This window comes from Hippocampus comes, unplaced genomic scaffold (genome assembly GCF_001891065.2).
Source record: "Hippocampus comes isolate QL1 unplaced genomic scaffold, H_comes_QL1_v1.1 scaffold198, whole genome shotgun sequence".
Taxonomy (NCBI): Eukaryota; Metazoa; Chordata; class Actinopteri; order Syngnathiformes; family Syngnathidae; genus Hippocampus; species Hippocampus comes.
The window spans coordinates 320,743-339,319 of record NW_017804974.1 but is presented as its reverse complement, the minus strand read 5'-3'; the positions used below and the strand labels follow the sequence as shown (position 1 = coordinate 339,319).

Here is an 18,577-nt window from a genome sequence, read left to right as displayed (position 1 = left end):
GTGGATAATAATGCATGAGTTCAAATCATTTCTGTGTTTCCAAGAAAATTGATCACCCCATTATTTGTTTGACGGTCATGAAACAGTCATGAAATTAAGAAAATATTTATTTTTATATTTAAAACTGTAACGTTATCTCACGAGTTAAAGGTACACACACGCACGCGCGCGCGCGCGCGCGCGCGCACACACACACACACACACACACACACACACACACACACACATCCAAAACCATCACTTTTCAAAATAATTTTAAATACAGTACAAACAAAAATACTGTAATGGTTGGCAACCATAGTTCAGAGTGTACCCCCGCCTACTGGCCAAAGAGAGTTGGGATAGACTCCAACACGATCGCGACCCTTGTGAGGATTAGCAGATTACAAAATGGATGGATGGATGGAAAACAAAACAAAAAAATAAACATGTTTGTTGGGCCTTTAAATGATTAACATTGTAACGTACGTCAAAGACAGCAAGTCATTTTCAACTCATTATAATAATAGTAAATAACATAACCATGCGGGGACTAACTGTTAGTATCGATGTTTTCCACCCTGCTTTTTTTTAAAGTTTCATAATGAAAATTCGAGGTATGCAAGTGTGCTGCCTAACAGCATAGCGGATGTATGTGCGCATGCGCTGCTTCCCCAGCTGTCCGGTTGTTGACAATTTTGCTCAATTCATTTTGCCATTCTGGTTCCAATGTTGTGGTTGCTGTAATAAAATGATGCATTCCTTCGGAGATGCCCATGTGGGGAGATCATCGATGGAATCGTCATAAATTTATGTCCCCGGTAAGTAAATTTGATGACCGATTGTCGAAGGCTTCAAAGAGCTCATTTGCACATTCGACTCCGATGCTAGTTGTGGTAGCGTTTAGCTAGCGAGATAAGTTGCCAGGCTAACAAGACTTTATTTACTTGGAGGCCTTGAATTAGTCTAAATGTGGATATCAGCCCCATATTAAATCTAAGTTGTTGTCATGGCCAGCTATACTATGGTGCACGTTTGCAATTAGCATGCTCGGAAGGGAACTATTTGCTATTAGCCCAAGTCACTGCTTGGCGATAAACAACGTACTAAATTAGTATTCTTTAGTTATCGTAACTAATAAAAGCTAGAAAAAAAATACGTATTTATCGGTCCTTCGCTTATTTATCGCTTATGCCGTTGCAACAGTGCTGTATTTCTAGTTCCAATTGCAAGTTAGTAATACATGCTGCTTATTTTGTCTGGTATGTGAACTGAATCCGGTCAGACCTGATTTTTACTGTCAGCCGGGTCTGTTGAGAACATTGACAAGCTCAGTGGCAATTCATTAACTAGACCAGGGATTTAAACATTGTTGTTGTAATTTGATATCAACTGGGCCGGACTAAGTAAATCAAGTCTTACCATAATTAATATTAGAAAACATGTTGCTGTTTCGCCCTTTATACTTAATGAATGATCTTTTTTTACAAAACATTGACATCCTCCAAATTAATTTCTGAAGGAAAATTTGCATTTTGATTCAATTTACTGTATTGTGCACAGGTACTGTATGCGCTGTAACTGATCACAGTGATAGTATGAAATTCTCGAAACCTGAATTGTTTGAACTATACAAACTAACGTGATAACCATTCTCGGAGTCAGTCATGACCTGCTCTGTGAAGTTTATACACGCAGACTTAAAAGATACAAACACAAATACTGTATAAACATAAGACTTGTGTTTCTACTACTGAAAAGATATAACACTTTTTGTATGTGCAGTAAATGCCCAATTCGCTCCAATATTGTTGACGTTTCTGAAGACTATCAAGGCTAGTGTCAGAAAGCTCGGCCTCAACAGCAGGACATGAGTCTTCCAACAGGATATTGTCCCAAAACAAATAATACTAAGTACCCAAGAATGGCTAAACCACAAAATGTTGGACTTTTCTGAAGAGTCCTTATTGATATCCTATGGAAATTTTGTGGGAGGAGCTAAAGGATGCAATTTGCTAAGGTCACCTTTCAGACCTGAGATAGCGAGAGCAATTGCCTCTTGAGAAGATACCTTCAATAAATATCATTGAGGATTTGTTAGAGGAATCAATGAGCAAAATTGTTTCATGTTTAAAGTTTCATTTAATTTGGGCACGTCTAAAAGTTTGGGTGCGTATTCAGCACCCCCAAATGCCTGTGCACAAAGCCATCGGCCACCTGGCCGCAGGGAGTGTTCCAGAAATCTTTTGATTGCAGTGATTATCTCAAAAGGTTTTGTCAAAAATTAAAAAGAAGGGCACCCATCCTTTTGTCCTGGCAAGTAGCATACCTGTAAATACAAAATTGTTGTATTTGTGGTTAGTGCGTCGACCTCACAGTTTAGAGGTTGTGGGTTCAAACCGGCTCTGGCCTTCCTGTGTGGAGTTTGCATGTTCTCCCCGGGCCTGCATGGGTTTTCTCCGGGTACTCCGGTTTCCTCCCACGTTCCAAAAACATGCATGGCACGCTGATTGAACACTCTAATTGTACCCTTGGTGTGAGTGTGAGCGCGGATGGTTGTTCGTCTCTGTGTGCCCTGCGATTGGCTGGCAACTGGTTCAGGGTGTCCCCCGCCTACTGCCCGAAGACAGCTGGGATAGGCTCCAGCACCCCACCCTTGTGAGGATAAAGCGGTTCAGAAAATTGATGGATGGATGGATCCCCTCTGTTAAAGTCCACAATTATCACTGAAGTCACTTTTGTTGAAACTATAATTTTCTTAAATTAATATTGGCAATTGATGTACCATATTTTTTGGACCATATGGCCGACTGTATTAAAAGGCGCAATCTGAGTTACGGGTTCAATCACATACACAAGGTGCAATTTATTATTGGACGCAAGCATGGTAAAACACAAATTCGCTTAAAAAATATGGTAGCATGCATCCATGCCAGCGTATGTTTTTAGAAAGGCAGCATGATCAAACAGAGTTTGCTTGTCCTTTATTGTATTTAACAATGAACTCACATTATTTTTTGATCAATCCTCTTCCGCAAATCCAACAAGTCCTCATCTTCTGTATCTGAAATGAACAGCTGAGGTAGTTCTGCATCAAACATGCCAGGTTCCCTCGCATCATTGTCAGAGTCAGCCTTGTTGCTGTGCAGCTACTCAGAAATGATGCCGGCTTTTGCGAAAGCTTGAACAGTAGTGCAAGCAGACACGTTAGCCCAAGCATCCACAATCCATTCACAAATTGTAGCAGTCACGTTTATCTTTCCTCTGTATAAGCAGTGTGCCGGCACAATATCAGTCAGCCAAGCGGAGCCCTCATCGAAGTCGCACAACATTTACAGATTTTGGGACTCGGTGCATATCTAAGGCACCCCGTCCATTTTGGAGAAAATTAAGAACTTTTAAGTGTACCTTACGGTTGTGAAAATATGGTAATTATTATTGTACATGTGTGAAAAAAGATGAAACACAATCTGGAGAAGGCACCTTTCAAACCTGAGAAGGTTTAGCTTTTTCCTCATAAGTAGTCGAACAAAAGTGTGTTGAGACATACAGAATGAGAGGGAGAAACTGTTTGCAGGAATCCCTCAAAAATTCTGCAACAATGGGTACCGCATTATTGTGTTTGTGTTGCCACATATTTCTGTTGGACCAAAAAAATAAAACAGTGACTGAGTTTCACTGGTTATTTTTTTCAGTAGATTTTTATTAATTATTATTTTGGTCAGTTTTAGGTTATGTCAGTGACCACTGTTTTTTCCCCTCTGTCATTGATGGGTTTGTTGAAAAAGCCTGTCCGACATCATCAGAATATACCTCAAAATCCTTTATCAAATGAGTGTTTATCGATTGTGAATAATTTATGTTTGTGTTTGCTGTGTTTTAAGGTCTGAACCATGCTGAAGTGGTTTTCCAATGATGAGGGAGAGTCTGGCTCAGGAGTAAGTATCTGTGCATAACTTTTAATGACTTAAGCGGTCACATTTTCGGATCAAGTGACTGGTGTTAGTGCCCAGTGAGAAACTCAGCAATGTTGAAAACACATTGTGGTTATGAGTGAGCCACATAACTTACACTACATAGCCACAAACATGTCAAAAATGATCAAACTCTTCACTTGGTTACATTTGACAAATTTAATCCACCCCCAGGTTGAACGTTTTGATGGAATATTGACATATTGTTGATTTATGATCAAAATAGAAAATAGTTTATCATATTTGCTTTTTCAGGGTTTGCACTGGGTCAGGAAAACTTTTTGCCAATATGGCTAAACAGTATGAAAATCTTTCAGCAATATTTGAGTGTAGTTAGCCGCAACATCACGTGTTTCGTGTGGCAGTGGGGCTGCCTGTTTCGCCGCTATAATAACACAAAACACAGCACACCTCAGGGAATTGACCTCTGTCATTGGAGGGTGTACGGTGGGAGAGAATGTGATCATTGACAATCACTTTTTGCAAGAATTGAATGAGACAACTTTTAAGAGTGAATTTACTCATCTTCTGCCCCTTTTGTACGAACAAATGTAGTACCAACTTCCCAGTTTGTTGTTTTTGTCTGGATAGAGTGGGATCAGCGGGACTGCTGAGCACAAGGCTTTTGACATGGCAGTCAGGGCTCAAGAGCTTAAATTCTGCCCCATCCTCAGCAGACAATGTTCCACATGTAGGCTTTTTCTACGTATCACATAGTACAGTACATTTTGCAAAGTATTGCATGAATGAGGGAAAGATGAAATCCACTAAGTCAAATATGTATGCAACTAAGCAGTGAAATTGATTTGTAATATACTTAAATGCAAAAATAACATTTTAGCCGATTATTCAATAATCAGTGGAACATTCTAAAATTATTCAAAGTGAAAGCTACACATGGACCGATTATCAGTTTGATGTTTTACCGAACAAAATGAGTAGCCCACAAGTCTGTTCTAAAAATGGCTCACCTGTGACTTACTAAAGAAGAATCAAAACAGAAGAATGTTAGGATTTATTTATTTAAACTCAATGAGAAATTGTTTTTTTTGTACTAAATATTCTATATTTTGTTGAAAAAACAGATTGGAATCAGTGGGGGAAAATGCTGTATTTTATTTATTCAGTAATTTTAGATCTTTAATTGTAATACCAGGATCAGTGTTTCTGCATGATATTAAAAATCATTAAAGGTTTTTGGTCAAAATTAAAGCCTGAAATGACATTAAAAAGCATTAGCAATGATGTTCAGAAGCATTGATGAAATTAAAACAATTGGTAGACTGCTCTTTAGCATGTAGCACTGAGCTACTGTAGGTTGGTACAGTTCTCAAAGGGGTCTGCATGGGCACTCCCAGACCCTTTTTTTTTTTTTTTTTTTTTTAGTTAATTGTTTATTGAACATACAATACAATAACAATTGACAAAAGGCAAGCAAAGTTACAAAAGGAAAAAAATAAAAATAAAACACAAATAGCTGAGTGCATGCCCAGCTTGTCACTTGGAGTGACTGCATGTCACTTCCTTTTTAGACTTGAGACACAGTAGTTTATTCAGCAACCCATGAAAATAGTTTGTGTATCATCATTGGTGTTATTTCTGGCTAGTTTTGCAGAAAAAATGAGTCACTGATGGGTCAACGCACATCATTAGAAAATAGAACTAATGATAACCTGTATATGCATATTGTATAAATGTGTATGTGTTGATCGAGAGATATAAATATAGATGAATCTGGTTGTGTCAAGCCTGGGTGTGTTGTGTACCTCGATGATGATGTCATCTATTTGAAGTCTTGGGAGGAGTATGTCCAGAATGTGCAAGTCTTGTTTGAATGACTGGTGTGGGCCAGGTTGACTGGTAACTGAGCAAAATGTGATTTCACCAAAGCTGCAGTTTACTGAACCTTGGCAAGATAGTAGGTCATGGTTTTGATCTTCCAGCGGAAGCAAAGATTCAGCCAGCGAAGGAAATTCTACAGCCATCTACAAAGAAAGGAACTTAAGGGATTCCCGGGCATGGCGGGCTACCATCTTGCTTTCTGTAAAACCTTTACGATGTTGTATTCCCCTGACTAATCTCTTAAAGACTAAGGCGGAGTTCATCTGGTCCACCCAGTGTCAATAGGCTTTTGAGGCAGTTAAGGCTCTTCTGTGTTAGCAGCACCAAATTTTTAGCCAGCCTTTCAAGTTACAGGTAGATGCTCCTGAATTCGGCGCTGTGCCTTTTTTTTTTGCAGGAAAATGATGAGGGTATTGAATGTCCTCTTAGTTTCCTCCCACAGTGGTCCCCGACCCCCAGTTACCAGGCTGCAGCCCATATGGTACAAGGCCGCAACAGAGACAGATTCCAGATTAAAAAAAAAAAAAAAAAGAAAAATAGAATTTTTTTTTTTTTTTTTCGAAACGAAAGCCTCCCCAATCGTCCAACTCCGTTGATTACCTTCCGAAGGGCAGCATATGTAGGACTGGTTATATGATTGAGAATTGGAATATTAGGTGACCCGCTGTGAGCATATTTACTCATCAGATACAGCAGAAATGTGCGTGATTGCAGCTAGTCAGACTCCATCTTTTATTCTAACTTTGGTTTGCAAGTTGTAAAGTAAGTAAACAGAATCCGCGTATAATTAGAAGAAGCAGCAGTAAACAGAAAGTCATCGTAACAAAGACCGAAGATGCAGCTGAACGTGAAGCTAATGGGCAGTAATGACTCGGTGTAATCTTCCAAATATGAAGTTAGTTTGACTCGAGAGGTATCTCCGGAGGACAAAGCCCTTGTGGAAGGTAAAGTATATTATATTATATAACAAGGCAATGACAGTATGTAGGATCAAAACCTAAAAATTATGTTTACATTTTAAGGAATATTCATTATTCCAGAGGGTCCGTTTTTTTTTTAGTTCAATCTGTTCTTTTATATTGTCCCCCATATGATCTCCAGTCGAATAAATACCTCTATGTTTGAAATGAATGGGAAAAAAAATGTATGTTGATAAAATGCTGAATTACTCTCGAATTATTTTTGTTGTTGGGACCAATGCTTTTGAACTGTCAATATGGTTGTTATTTTCGCGACCATATGGCTACGCAGTTTTGGTAACAGGACAATCCCTTTATTCACCTACCCTTTCTGTAAGACTCAGAGTTTTTCTTCACATTTTACAGCCTTACTATGCCGGAGATATACCAGTGGTGCATCATTGTCAGCCTAATGCATTTTGAAATGTGGACAAGTACTCACAAGTCTCTCTTGCTCTCTCTTCCAGGCCCCAGGCTCTCCCCATGGAGGCAGCTTAAGTAGAGAGGTTCAAGCTGATGAAATGACAGACAGACTTGTTCAAACTCAGCAGCTCGTCACACAGCTGAAAGAGCTGATTCGGGAGAAGGATGCAGTACTTTGCACCAAGGATGAACAGCTCAAGGTTTTGACTTTGTCTCCATAAATCTTTACTATATAGCTATCTATCCATTTTCTATTACCGTATTTTCCGCACTATAGGGCGCAACAAAAAGTCTTCAATTTTCTTAAAAGCTCATCGAGCGGCTTAAAATCTGGGGCATCTTTTGTATGGTCATTACAGTAATACATCGACTCCAAGATGGCTCCTTCCTGGAGACATGCTTCCAATGTTATAACTTGCTGTTGGTTTCGTGAACTGTGTCGCTGCTTTATTAAATAAGTTTTTGTTGCAGCTCCGAAAAAAGGAGAGCTGTGGTGTTCATTTTTTAAAACAGTCTCAACAAATACAGGTACGTCTTTGTCTGTCTACGTGCCTTCTTCTGTTCGACTCGAGAGGCGTTCAAGACCACCTCCGAAAAACGTAAACTAATGATTACTTCAATGAAACTACGAAAATTGATAATAATACAGTGATACCTCAGTTTACGAACATAATTGGTTCCGAGAAAGTGTGTGTAAGGCGAAAAGTTCTTATTCCGAACATTTATTTCCCATAAGAAACCATTAAAATATTATTATATTTCGAAAACACCACAGTTTTCATGCAGCTCATACCATATTATTTTGTTGTATAAACCCGCCACACCTTAAATGCCGGTCCCTGAAAATATTGTCTGACATAAACCGGTCCGTGGGGCAAAAAAGGTTGGGGACCCCTGGCTTAGACAACACAGAAACACCCTTAGCCACACACGCACCCTTAATAGCTCCCTTGTTCTTCAGGATGGAAGCAATGGTAGACTTAGCTAACTGATACAGTACTGTGATGCTAAGTCACGCAAACGCACACCTCGTTCGTGTTTTTCGATTATGTCCTTCTTCTGCTCGATCGTAATTTTCGTCTTCTTCGGCTTAACACTAACTTGTGGTGGGGTCTTTTTCGGTCCCATAATCGCAAACGTGCACTCTATATGGTCCAACGCTCAAACAAATCACGTCCTCACTCGAAGAAAGGGGGTGACGAAATGGGACGCCGTTGAGCGTGCGTCAGCTTCTAGTGGCCGCCACCGTGGCACTGCTCGATCGCGTGGTGTGTTCGTCCGCCGAAAACTAGTTCGTCCACCGAGACTATATGCTCGCGAATTTAATGTTTGTGAGGCGAAAAGTTCGGAAGTGGAAGCATTCGTAAACTGAGGTATCACTGTACATCAAAACTGAAAAGCAAGCGAGGATGGTCCCTCTCATCAGGATCACAAAATAAATTCTATAGCCACCCCTCCAGAATTTATATTGTGATTACATCATTTGTGAATACACAACAAAGGAATAAATAACTACTACTGACATCTGATCGTAGTAGTCGTGGCGCTATTTATGATCAAGGAAATGCCAATGCGTTTTTCACAGGCGGTCATGAACGCCTCTCGAGTTGAACGGAATAAGAGAAGGCACGGAGACGGACAAAGACTCACCTGTATTTGTTGAAAAAAGGAGAGCTGTGTTTTTTGTTTTTTTTTTTAAACGCAGACTTCATTAATGGTTTTCACAGTCTCAACAAAAACAGGTACTGTACGTCTTTGTTTGTCTCCGTGTTTTCTTCGTTCCACTCGAGAGGCGTTCATGGCCGCCTCCGAAAAACGTAAATTAATTCTTACTTCAATGAAACCACGAAGAAAATCAAGCAAGGAAATCACAAAATAAATTCTGTTGGGGGGATATATAATTTATTTTGTGATTTCCTCGCTTGATTTTCTGTTTTGATGCATTATTTTCAATTTTCGTAGTTTCATTTAAGTGCAGTAATAGTTCATTTACATTTTTCAGAGGTGGTCATGAATGCCTCTCAAGTTGACTGGAAGGAGCGTAGCCTCATCTAGTGCAGGAATTGTAGCTTGCGCCTTATAATGTGAAGCGTCCAATGCATGAAAAAAAATTACAAAATCGCCATTCATTGAAGGTGCGCCTCATAATCCAGTGCGTCTTTTAGTGCGGAAAATACGGTACTTATTCTTATTTGTGGTAATTTTAAGTACAGGCATGTAAAACCATAAATAGTTTCTGGCAATTGCTTGTTATGGTGTGGTTTATATCCATCCAATTTCTGATCAATTTTGAAGGTGTGACAAAAACAAGCGTGCAGCCTTGCTCTTGACTGAGTGCCAAGTGCAATTGCTAAATGCTTATGTTGCAGTGCTGGGCCGCAGCTCACTATTACTCTGCTCAAATTGTTTTGGTTTTTTTTACCTTATTTTTTTGCTTGCTTTTCAGGTTTTTTTGTGGAGCAGATTGCTGTTACGTTTTGTTATTCAACCGCAGGCGGCACAAATATGGAGAAAAAAACCCTTATGAAGGCCTTTGATGATGCTGCAGGTGGATTGTTTGGACTCATCCACAATTTAAAAAGGAATTGAATGTACTTAATTCCTAATCTGTATTTTTTTTCTGCCAAAAATCTGCATCGGCCTCAAGAAATCCTTATTGGTCCCACCCTTTCCCTGTTTCTCACTCAGTTAAATGATTGGCTACTGTTAAGAATGAACAAATACCATGCTGTCACTGTTTCAGATGGAGAAGGAGGCATGTGAAGCAAAACTGTCAAAGCTGCGTCTCCAAAACAAGGCCAAGGTGACGTCTCTCACTACACAGCTAGAAGAACTGAAGAAACAAATGGGAGGCCAAAATACACCAACACACAACAAAAAGGTAAAGATACCGTACTCTGCACAAACAAGAGGTGGATGTAACTGCACAATTTCATTGAACTTAATCCTCATTTGTAATCCAACTATTTGAAGGAGTTTCAAAAGAGAATTTTTAACCGATACATTTCGAGTTCCATAAAATGTTACTTATATGTATCATGTTTGTCATTGTAAAGTTGTCGTCATCGATTCAAATAAGACTATTTAACATGCAGCTAAAAAGTCTACACATTCTGTTCAAATGGCAGGTTTTTGTCATGTAAAGACAAAGATTCATTTCTAAACCTTTCACACAATTACAATGACCTGTAACTTGCACAACTAAATTGCAAATGGGAAATCTTTTTGAGAGGCATGGGTACATGCTTTAGGTTAAATCCTTATCCCGTAAATAAATAAATAAATAAATAAACACCCAAGTCTGCATGTCTAATTTGACACTTTCATGGCCATATAAGGCGTAGAAAAAAAAGTAGTGTGTTTCCGGTAACCCGACCGACCGAGAATTTCTACGTCGAAAAAAAAACTTTACGGTCGGCATTTTTTTTCAAACAACCCTCTACATTTTTGTGTAGAGTGTTTACATTGGTGCAAACTCTCGCAATATTCACGTTGAGCGCGTGCGTCATTTGCCCTGTCGTCTGTCAACAACATTGAAACATGGCGGCGGCCGCGAACTCCGACGACAGTTTCAACCGCGTTTTCTGCGTTACAGTCGCATGCTCGCACCGTAATGTTAAGAAAATAGCATCCATTGATGTATCGAAAAAATAAAGCGAACTATTTGATGAACACCACGGGCTGAGTAAAAACCGAGGGCGGAGGAGGACGGCGGAGGAGGATGGCGGAGGAGGACGGCGGAGGCGGCGGCGCGCCCCAGCCCCTGAGTCCGGAGTGGGGAGAAAAGTAAATAGGCGATGGCGGCGCTGGCCGCGGGGTGGCGGGTTCAATGTCTTCTTGTTTTATGTTTTATGGTTATTTTGTTTACATTTTTGATGGAGGGGAGGGGGGGGTTTAAAAAAAAAAAAAAACTTTGTCCGACCTACCGACCCTATGCTGAAATTTCTTGTTACCGGAAACACACTTTTTTGTTTGGCCTAACTTAATGAGCACTATTTGGTTTTGTTTTTTAAAGGACAATGTGTGCACATTTGAGCCGGCTTCCTCAATTGCTCCCACTCACTGACCTGCACGCGTACCTACTTGGGTATTTTGGTGATGTAGTGTGCGCTTATCCAATTCACCAACATGTACATGTGGCATTATAAATTCAGTGGAACCTCAAATTTTAAACTTAACTGGTCCCCTGAGCCCCTCTATAACTTGAAATGTTCTTAGATCAAAGTAACATTTCCCTGGTTGCCTGGTTACAAAACGCAAGAAGAGCACAGATACAGTATTTCTGCTCCTGTGTGACAAGCGCTTCCAAGAACACTCCCTTTAGCAGTTTTGCTTTTCTTTGGATCCTTTCTGATAGTTTAGCGCACAGGTGTCAAAGACAAGATCCAGAGGGCAGATGCTGCCCGCCACATCACTTTATGTGGCCCTTAAAAGCAAATCATCATCACTGCTAAAACCTGTACCGAAATGTTAAATTGTCACGTGTAATAAATAATGTTGAAATGTTGTTAGCCTCAATCCCACTGATCTCAACAAACAAATGGTTGACTTGAGTGATTTCAATTCTCGTAATCCATCCGTTTGTTGTGTACAAGTAATAACACGAGAAACATTTCTTCGGTTTCACTTTCGTAACAGCCCTCCGAGGGAAGACGTAACTCCAAAGTGGCCCGTGACAAAAAATGAGTTTGACACCCTTGGTTTAGCTCTCCCGTTATGTGTTTTTCAAAAGCTTACTTGACCGTCATGAATAAGTGTCACTGTGGTAGGCTTGACTGTCTTCCCAATGTGCACGTCAAATAAACGGGTACTCAAGGCAGAAAAAAAATCCTTGGCTATTTTTCTGAATCAAAATCCTTGAATCACCCAAGGACTCGTTTCACCCCGAACTTGAGTACAGTAATTGACTACATTCACACTACATTATCATCTCATCCCCAGAGTAGCTAAGCAGGAGGAGGTTGAAATATTTGACAACGTCCCTCAGTCTCATTTAATGAAGACTTCTACTAATGATGATGTCACGTCATTGCCGCGCGTAATAAATGAACAGTTTGCAGGCTAGATTACTACTCTAACTGTAATGTCCACTGTATGCTTCATGTTTCAATTGTGATTAAATTTAAGTCAAATGTAAAGCCACAAGTGTTACTCAAGACAACTTTGCAGATTCACAGATGATGTCACCACTCGGCCGAGCAATCTATCCCACCCTGGTGGAGTGCATACTGGGCTTTTGATAACATATAGATCAGATGTGTGTGGAGGAGTGTTCGTACTGCTGACACAACGCATACATATTTGATTCATACCCACATATGAAAGAGGCCCAGCTCGGATTTGATAAAATCACACTACCTGAAAAAATCTGGTATGCGTCACATTTGGGCAGAAAAAAACGCCATTAATGCATTAAATGTTCATAACTATTCAAGCGATGTGGACGTAAAAATATATTAAAGTTGACCCTAAAAAAAATTATTTAGGTTATACTTTTTATTTTTTATGTCCACTGTACGCAATTTCAGGAGCAATTCATTCAATATTCTTGTAGGGTCCATCAGAAGGAGGGGAGCCAGCTTCTCGGGGGAAAATTGTCTTGCTGAAGAAAAAGGTCGAGGAGCTAGAACAACACCTGGCACAAAGTGAGAAGGAGGTTGAAAAGAAGGCAAGAAACCCGTCCTTTTCATCTTACAGTTTTTTTTCTCTTTGATAAAGGCCTGGTACACAAAGGATTATCAAATCTTAAAAGATTTTTTTTTTCTGTGCCAGACCCCACACACAAGGTGGACAACCAGGCATTCCACATTTTGGTGTGTGTGTGTGTGTGTGTGTGTGTGTGTGTGTGTGTGTGTGTGTGTGCTTTGTCCACCAGTGGGGAGTAAAAACAGACATACTAAATATAGAAGACTTGTGCTGTGCACGCCCAGTGTACCTCTTTAGTCGCAAAGACGTTCTTTCTCACCAGTCCCTCAGCAACCCTTAAACTAAGCTCCACGCGCTCCGGATCTTCAGACAAAATTAAATCTGGATGCAGAAGGGGGGGATCAGGCAGGATATGATAAAATAATACCATGGTGTGGGGAGGGAAGGACGAAAAACAAGGAAACATACTTTCCAGACAATCTCGTAGGTAGCGCGGTGGTGACGCTTTATTTAGTTCCTGATCTTCAGACATGTCGTAAGGCGTGAACTCATCATCGCTGCAATTGGGAAAGATGTCACTGATCTTGTAACATATCGCATACGGTACATTACTCCTAAAAACCTATAAATGCCATTTCAGAATGAACCTAAAAATCAAGAAACGTGCCAGGCTGGGCATACATCCTACTTTCACTGAAATGGTGTATGTGTGCAGTGGACACTTACCTATCGAGGTCCGAGCCTGGCTCCGTTTTTGACGATGCCATTTCTCGTTCATTTGGTGAGGAACCATTGCAAACTGGCGGATTTTCTCTGCTCTCTTCTGGAGGGCTGAGCCTGTTCATGATATGAAATAAAACCAGCAAACATTCACACATTGCATGAATGCAAGGTTATACAGTACTACTAATACATTAGAAAAATTGATATATTTGTCATAGATTTAGGCGTCTTTTGTCAAAAGCTTGTAATCATTCAGATATATTCACCCATCGTCACATTCAGGCTCTGATTCGCCCATCTTGGAAGGAGTCAGAAGAGAAACCAGATCTTGCGTTTCCTCATCCTGTTCATACTACAACACACAAACAGCAACAAGCGATGCTTCGTGAGCACTGAGGTTCAAATGCGGACATTTGATGAAAGAGTTTGAATTTGCAAATATGCAGCGGATTACAACAATTTGATTTGATGCCTTGAAAAACTTTTTGACCACGTCTCAATTCAACACTGACCTCAAATTTGAGCTTGGTTCCGTTGATATTCATGCGGGAGCTCAGACACTCGCCCACAACCATCCCCATATGCCTGATTCGTAGCACGTTGCTGTCCAGGTGGCTCTGCATTCCTCCCAGCATGCACTGGAGAAGTTCTGAGGGAAAAATGCAATCGGTTAATGCAATTAAAATGAGAAACATTTTAATGGCAGTATAATACATATATTTTGACCCCTCCTTTGCGACAGAAATTCGCACCTGAACGTAGCTCCTGCAGCTCAGCATCCTCCAGCAGACCCACAGCCAGCAGGAGTGCCTTGCTGACGTACAGCTGCTGCTCCAGGGGAGTGTGTTTGACTGCGCTTGGGTTGGCCCATGCTTGGCACAGGCACCGCAACACCTGCAGGGAGAAGACATACACAAAAAAAAATAAAAATAACGATGAAAACCACAGTAGGGCTTTGTTCCTCTACACCAGTGATTCACAGCCATATTAGCGTGCCGTGAGAGATTATCGGGTGTGGCGCCGGGAGTCATATAACGGAATAATAAAACATGTGAGTAAATTGAGATAAATGGTATTTCAGCATGGCGACGCTCTGTGCACTCACTTGGATAAGCAGCGGTCTTCTGTCCTTGTCTGCGGCGAGGTAATCCAGAACAACTCTCAACGTGCGGGTCTGGGTGGGAAAAAAAGACAATAAAAACATTGCAAAATCAAATTTTTCTCATGACTCATGCTTTTAGTAATACCTTACCTCATATTTGTATTGCAGCAACAGCAGTTTATGTGTGATGACAAACTGGGCCGTCTTATTTTTTAACACAAGATTGTGTGTGCGTGCGTGCGCGCGTGTGTGTGTGTGTGTGCGTACGTGTTTGCGCTCTGCTTCAAATCTTAACACATTTTTTTTATCTGGCCCGGAAGCCACACATGAACAGCGTTTGAACAGCTTTTCTTGTATTGTATGTACTCTGCTCCGATAATGTCATGACAGAACACCACACACAAAAGAATTCCGTTCCACGGCCTATCTAGAAGCCAGTTTTCACAGGCTGGCCCTGGGGACGACTCAGGACACTCTCGAGAGGCTGTCTTTGGGTTAGCCTGGGAATGGCTTGGGTCGCCCCCGAAAGAGCTGGATGAAGTGCCTGGGCCCAGACTTAGTTACCGACTCCTCCAAAGACAGTACTGAGACACTGGTTCAGCTAGAGCCAGTCTTCATTGACATTTTCAACACCTCATTGGAGTTCTCCACAAATGTACAAGAAGCCCCACATTTCAGGACTCAATGCCGAAAGGCCTGTGGCAAAAACATCTTTGAACAACTGGTCCTCCGTGACCTCAAGTCAATCACCACCCTACTCCTGGACTCACTGCAATTAGCCTACAGTACCAACAGCTCCGTAGACAGTGAAAACTCAAGATGTCAACAAAGATGTTGGTGCAGTCCTACACAGCCATCATCAAGTCCATCCTCACCTCCTCCATCACCATGTGGTACATGGGTGCCAGTGACAGCCACAGATTGCATGCAGCACGCTGCTGTGAAGGGGATCAGCCTTAATCTCCCAACCATCTGTGACCTGTATGTCTCCAGGCCCCCTGGGTCATGCAGGTCAGATTACATCTGATCTTATTCAAACTGGGCACACACTGGTCAATCCTCTTTCTTTCAAGAGGCTACAATCCAAATGGACCAGAAATTCCTCATTTGCTCAGCTTCTTACCCCCAACTATCAGACAAAGGAACACTAAATAAACCGGTATCACTATTGACTCCACACCAACAGTAAAGTTTATGTCTGTATGTTCATTTTCTTTTCTGTATATTTAATATTAGGTTGCACCATCGGAACGAAAAGATTTGTGACTTTTTACTGAAAATGTCAAGAAAATCGATTTTAATTCAGATACTTTTTGGAGAACAGTTTTTCATCAAGGAGAATCACTTCACATGAAAACAAAAACCGGCACGGTCTTTTTTACAAATATCCATCCGTCCGTTTTCTGATCCGATTTATCCTCACAAGGGTCACGGGCTGTGCTGGAGCCTATCCCAGCTGTCTTTGGGCAGTAGGCAGGGGACACCCTGAACCGGTTGCCAGCCAATGGCAAGGTACACATAGACATACAACCATCAGGCTCACACTCACACCTAGGGACAATTTAGAGCATTCAATCAACGTGCAATGCATGTTTTTGGAATATGGGAGGAAACCAGAGTGCCCAGAGAAAACCCACGCAGGCATCGGGAGAACATGCAAACTCCACACAGGAAGGCCAGAGCCCGAATCAAACCCTGCACTTCTGCACTGTGAGGCGGACCTTCTAACCAATCGATCACCGTGCCACCTCTTTTTACAAATGTTTACACACATTTTTTGCCACGTGGGACTGACCAATCACATTGATTTGTGAAAAATATTAAATGGGCCGAATTTGGACATAGGTTTCTGTCCAAAAGTGACTCAGATATATCAAACTGTTGGAAAATGCCCATTGAGAGGTAGGTGGTCTCTTTGTAGCAGGGGTAGGGCACTCCGATTCGTCGATAGCCACATCCTGCCTGTTTTAGATCTCTCTCTCTACTTCAACACACTTTTGTGGAATGCAATGTACTCTCCACACATACAAACTAATGTGCAACTGTGGCTTTTTAAGAAATCTGAAAACATTGACAATGTTTCTTTAGAGGAAAGAGGTAGAAGCACAGCGTCTCCGAGGTGAAGAAATGGATGTTATGCTGACAGAGAAGGACAGGAAGCTGGCAGAGAAGGAGGCCTACATTATTCACTTGCAAATAGCAGTGGCAGGAGACCAGCCCATTACACCAAAGCGGCAGAAGGTTGTTTTTCACAGAAAAAAAATTGCATAATCCTGTTCTTCAAATTTAATCCAGCAATCAAAAACAATAATAATAATTTATATTTTCCATATTTTGAAATTTAACTGTACAATACTTCCTCAGGTAGATGAAGACAACGGAGCGATGCAGGAACTTCAGCAGCTGGTGCAGAACCTGACCAAGAAGGTTGGAGAAGCAGAGGAACGCTATAGTTTGCTCCAAGAGCAGACAGACAGCCTGAAAGAGCTTCTGGACACAGAGAAGGAGCAGTACAGTCAGAAAGAGAGCATGTACAAGCAGAATGTACGTTTTTGTGCTGTTGTTGTTCGGTAATATCATAATCAGATAAGCACAAAATATATTTAATTCTAGCGAATAGAATAACATAACAAAAAGTTGCTTTTGCATTTTTGTACTTAAATATTTTTTCATCTCGATATGCACCCATGATCTATTTTGTCTTTGGATTCAGATCCAAACTTTCAAAGAGATAATCATCCAGAAAGATAATCAGCTGACTGAAATCAACCAGATGCATGAACAGGAGCTCTTCAAACTTGCTGCAAAGTCTGATGCCAGTGCTGATCTTGAGCAGGTTGTGATGACATAGTTGTTGATGTTTTGTCTTCACAAACAGAATTAAAAAAAAAAAAAAAAAAAACTTGTTGAATAATCTTTCATGCATGTATTTTTTTTTATCAGCTTCTGAAGGCTTTAAAACAGAAACTGCATGAGAAAGAGGAGGTGCTGATTGGAAAAACACAGGTCATTGATGTTCTTCAGACAGAGGTGGACGGCAGGGACCAGCAGATAAAGGTGAGGAAATGCACTCAATGCTAATCTATTTGGCACCTTAATCACATGAGATAGTCCAATGTAACAAAGGAAATAGCGTCATTTCTTGACAGGTTTGCTGTTCATTTTGAAAGATATAGTGCATTGTGCTTTTGAATATCCCTGAGACTAACAAGTACTCTTTTTACTTAAGTTTGATAAAACCCAACCCTCTGAAATGACCAGTCTTGTTATGTAACAGAGTAATGTCCTTGATTTATTTGACAGCAACTTTCACTTTTCACTTTTACGGCACTACATTTCCTTGATAAAATGTATACTGCGATATATTTCACTTAACAATGTCGCTGCTTCAAAATAAAAGCCAGAGAAATTCTGTTTAATGTAATGCCTGGACACTGGAGCACAAAACAGAATAATAGTTATACCTGTACTGATGTGTTAAGGAAACTGGAGGTTGCTTGTGGAGGCTCTCAGTCGTACAGGAAAGTTCCATCGTAGAAAGGGTTCCGTCAGTCGTCATCTGTACCTGTGGGTAAAAAACAAATAACAAAAAAGGACGTTTCGCTTCTCTCACAGAAGCTTCGTCAGCGGTAGACAACTCTGAAGTCTCCGTGAAGACTCCGGGAAATTGCTCTGCGCTAAAAAGCTGAGCGTGGCCTATTTGAGGACTGGGTGGGGATGGTTAGTCACGCCCCTATGGTGAAGAGGCCCATTGATTTCTAAATTCCCTATCGTTGGGTCTTGATTTGGCCTATTGTTTGGGCTAGGGCTGAATAGCTACTTTCAGTTAGCCTGATCAGCATGTCTATAGCCCTGTTCACACGGCACATTATTGTAAATAGGAGACAGGTTAAATCTGATACCTCCTTCACGGTTCAGAGAGGGTGAAA

The 18,577-nt window shown here is 40.9% G+C and overlaps 1 protein-coding gene across 4 annotated transcripts in view; it reads left to right on the top strand.

Moving 5' to 3' along the window:
* Positions 1 to 623: 623 nt before the first annotated feature.
* The window catches only part of LOC109529218 (golgin subfamily B member 1-like), a 68,320-nt gene continuing 50,366 nt past the window's right edge, over positions 624 to 18,577 (top strand). For 2 of the 4 annotated variants that reach the window (XM_019892509.1, XM_019892492.1), the window contains exons 1-9: positions 624 to 800; positions 3,864 to 3,917; positions 7,222 to 7,377; positions 9,921 to 10,058; positions 12,732 to 12,845; positions 16,737 to 16,889; positions 17,013 to 17,192; positions 17,362 to 17,484; positions 17,592 to 17,705. In XM_019892509.1, coding sequence (XP_019748068.1) covers positions 3,873 to 3,917; positions 7,222 to 7,377; positions 9,921 to 10,058; positions 12,732 to 12,845; positions 16,737 to 16,889; positions 17,013 to 17,192; positions 17,362 to 17,484; positions 17,592 to 17,705 — 1,023 coding nt within the window. In that variant the 5' untranslated portion in view covers positions 624 to 800; positions 3,864 to 3,872. The remainder of the gene's footprint in view (positions 801 to 3,863; positions 3,918 to 7,221; positions 7,378 to 9,920; positions 10,059 to 12,731; positions 12,846 to 16,736; positions 16,890 to 17,012; positions 17,193 to 17,361; positions 17,485 to 17,591; positions 17,706 to 18,577) is intronic. The other 2 variants (XM_019892501.1, XM_019892519.1) reach the window with 1 other exon arrangement.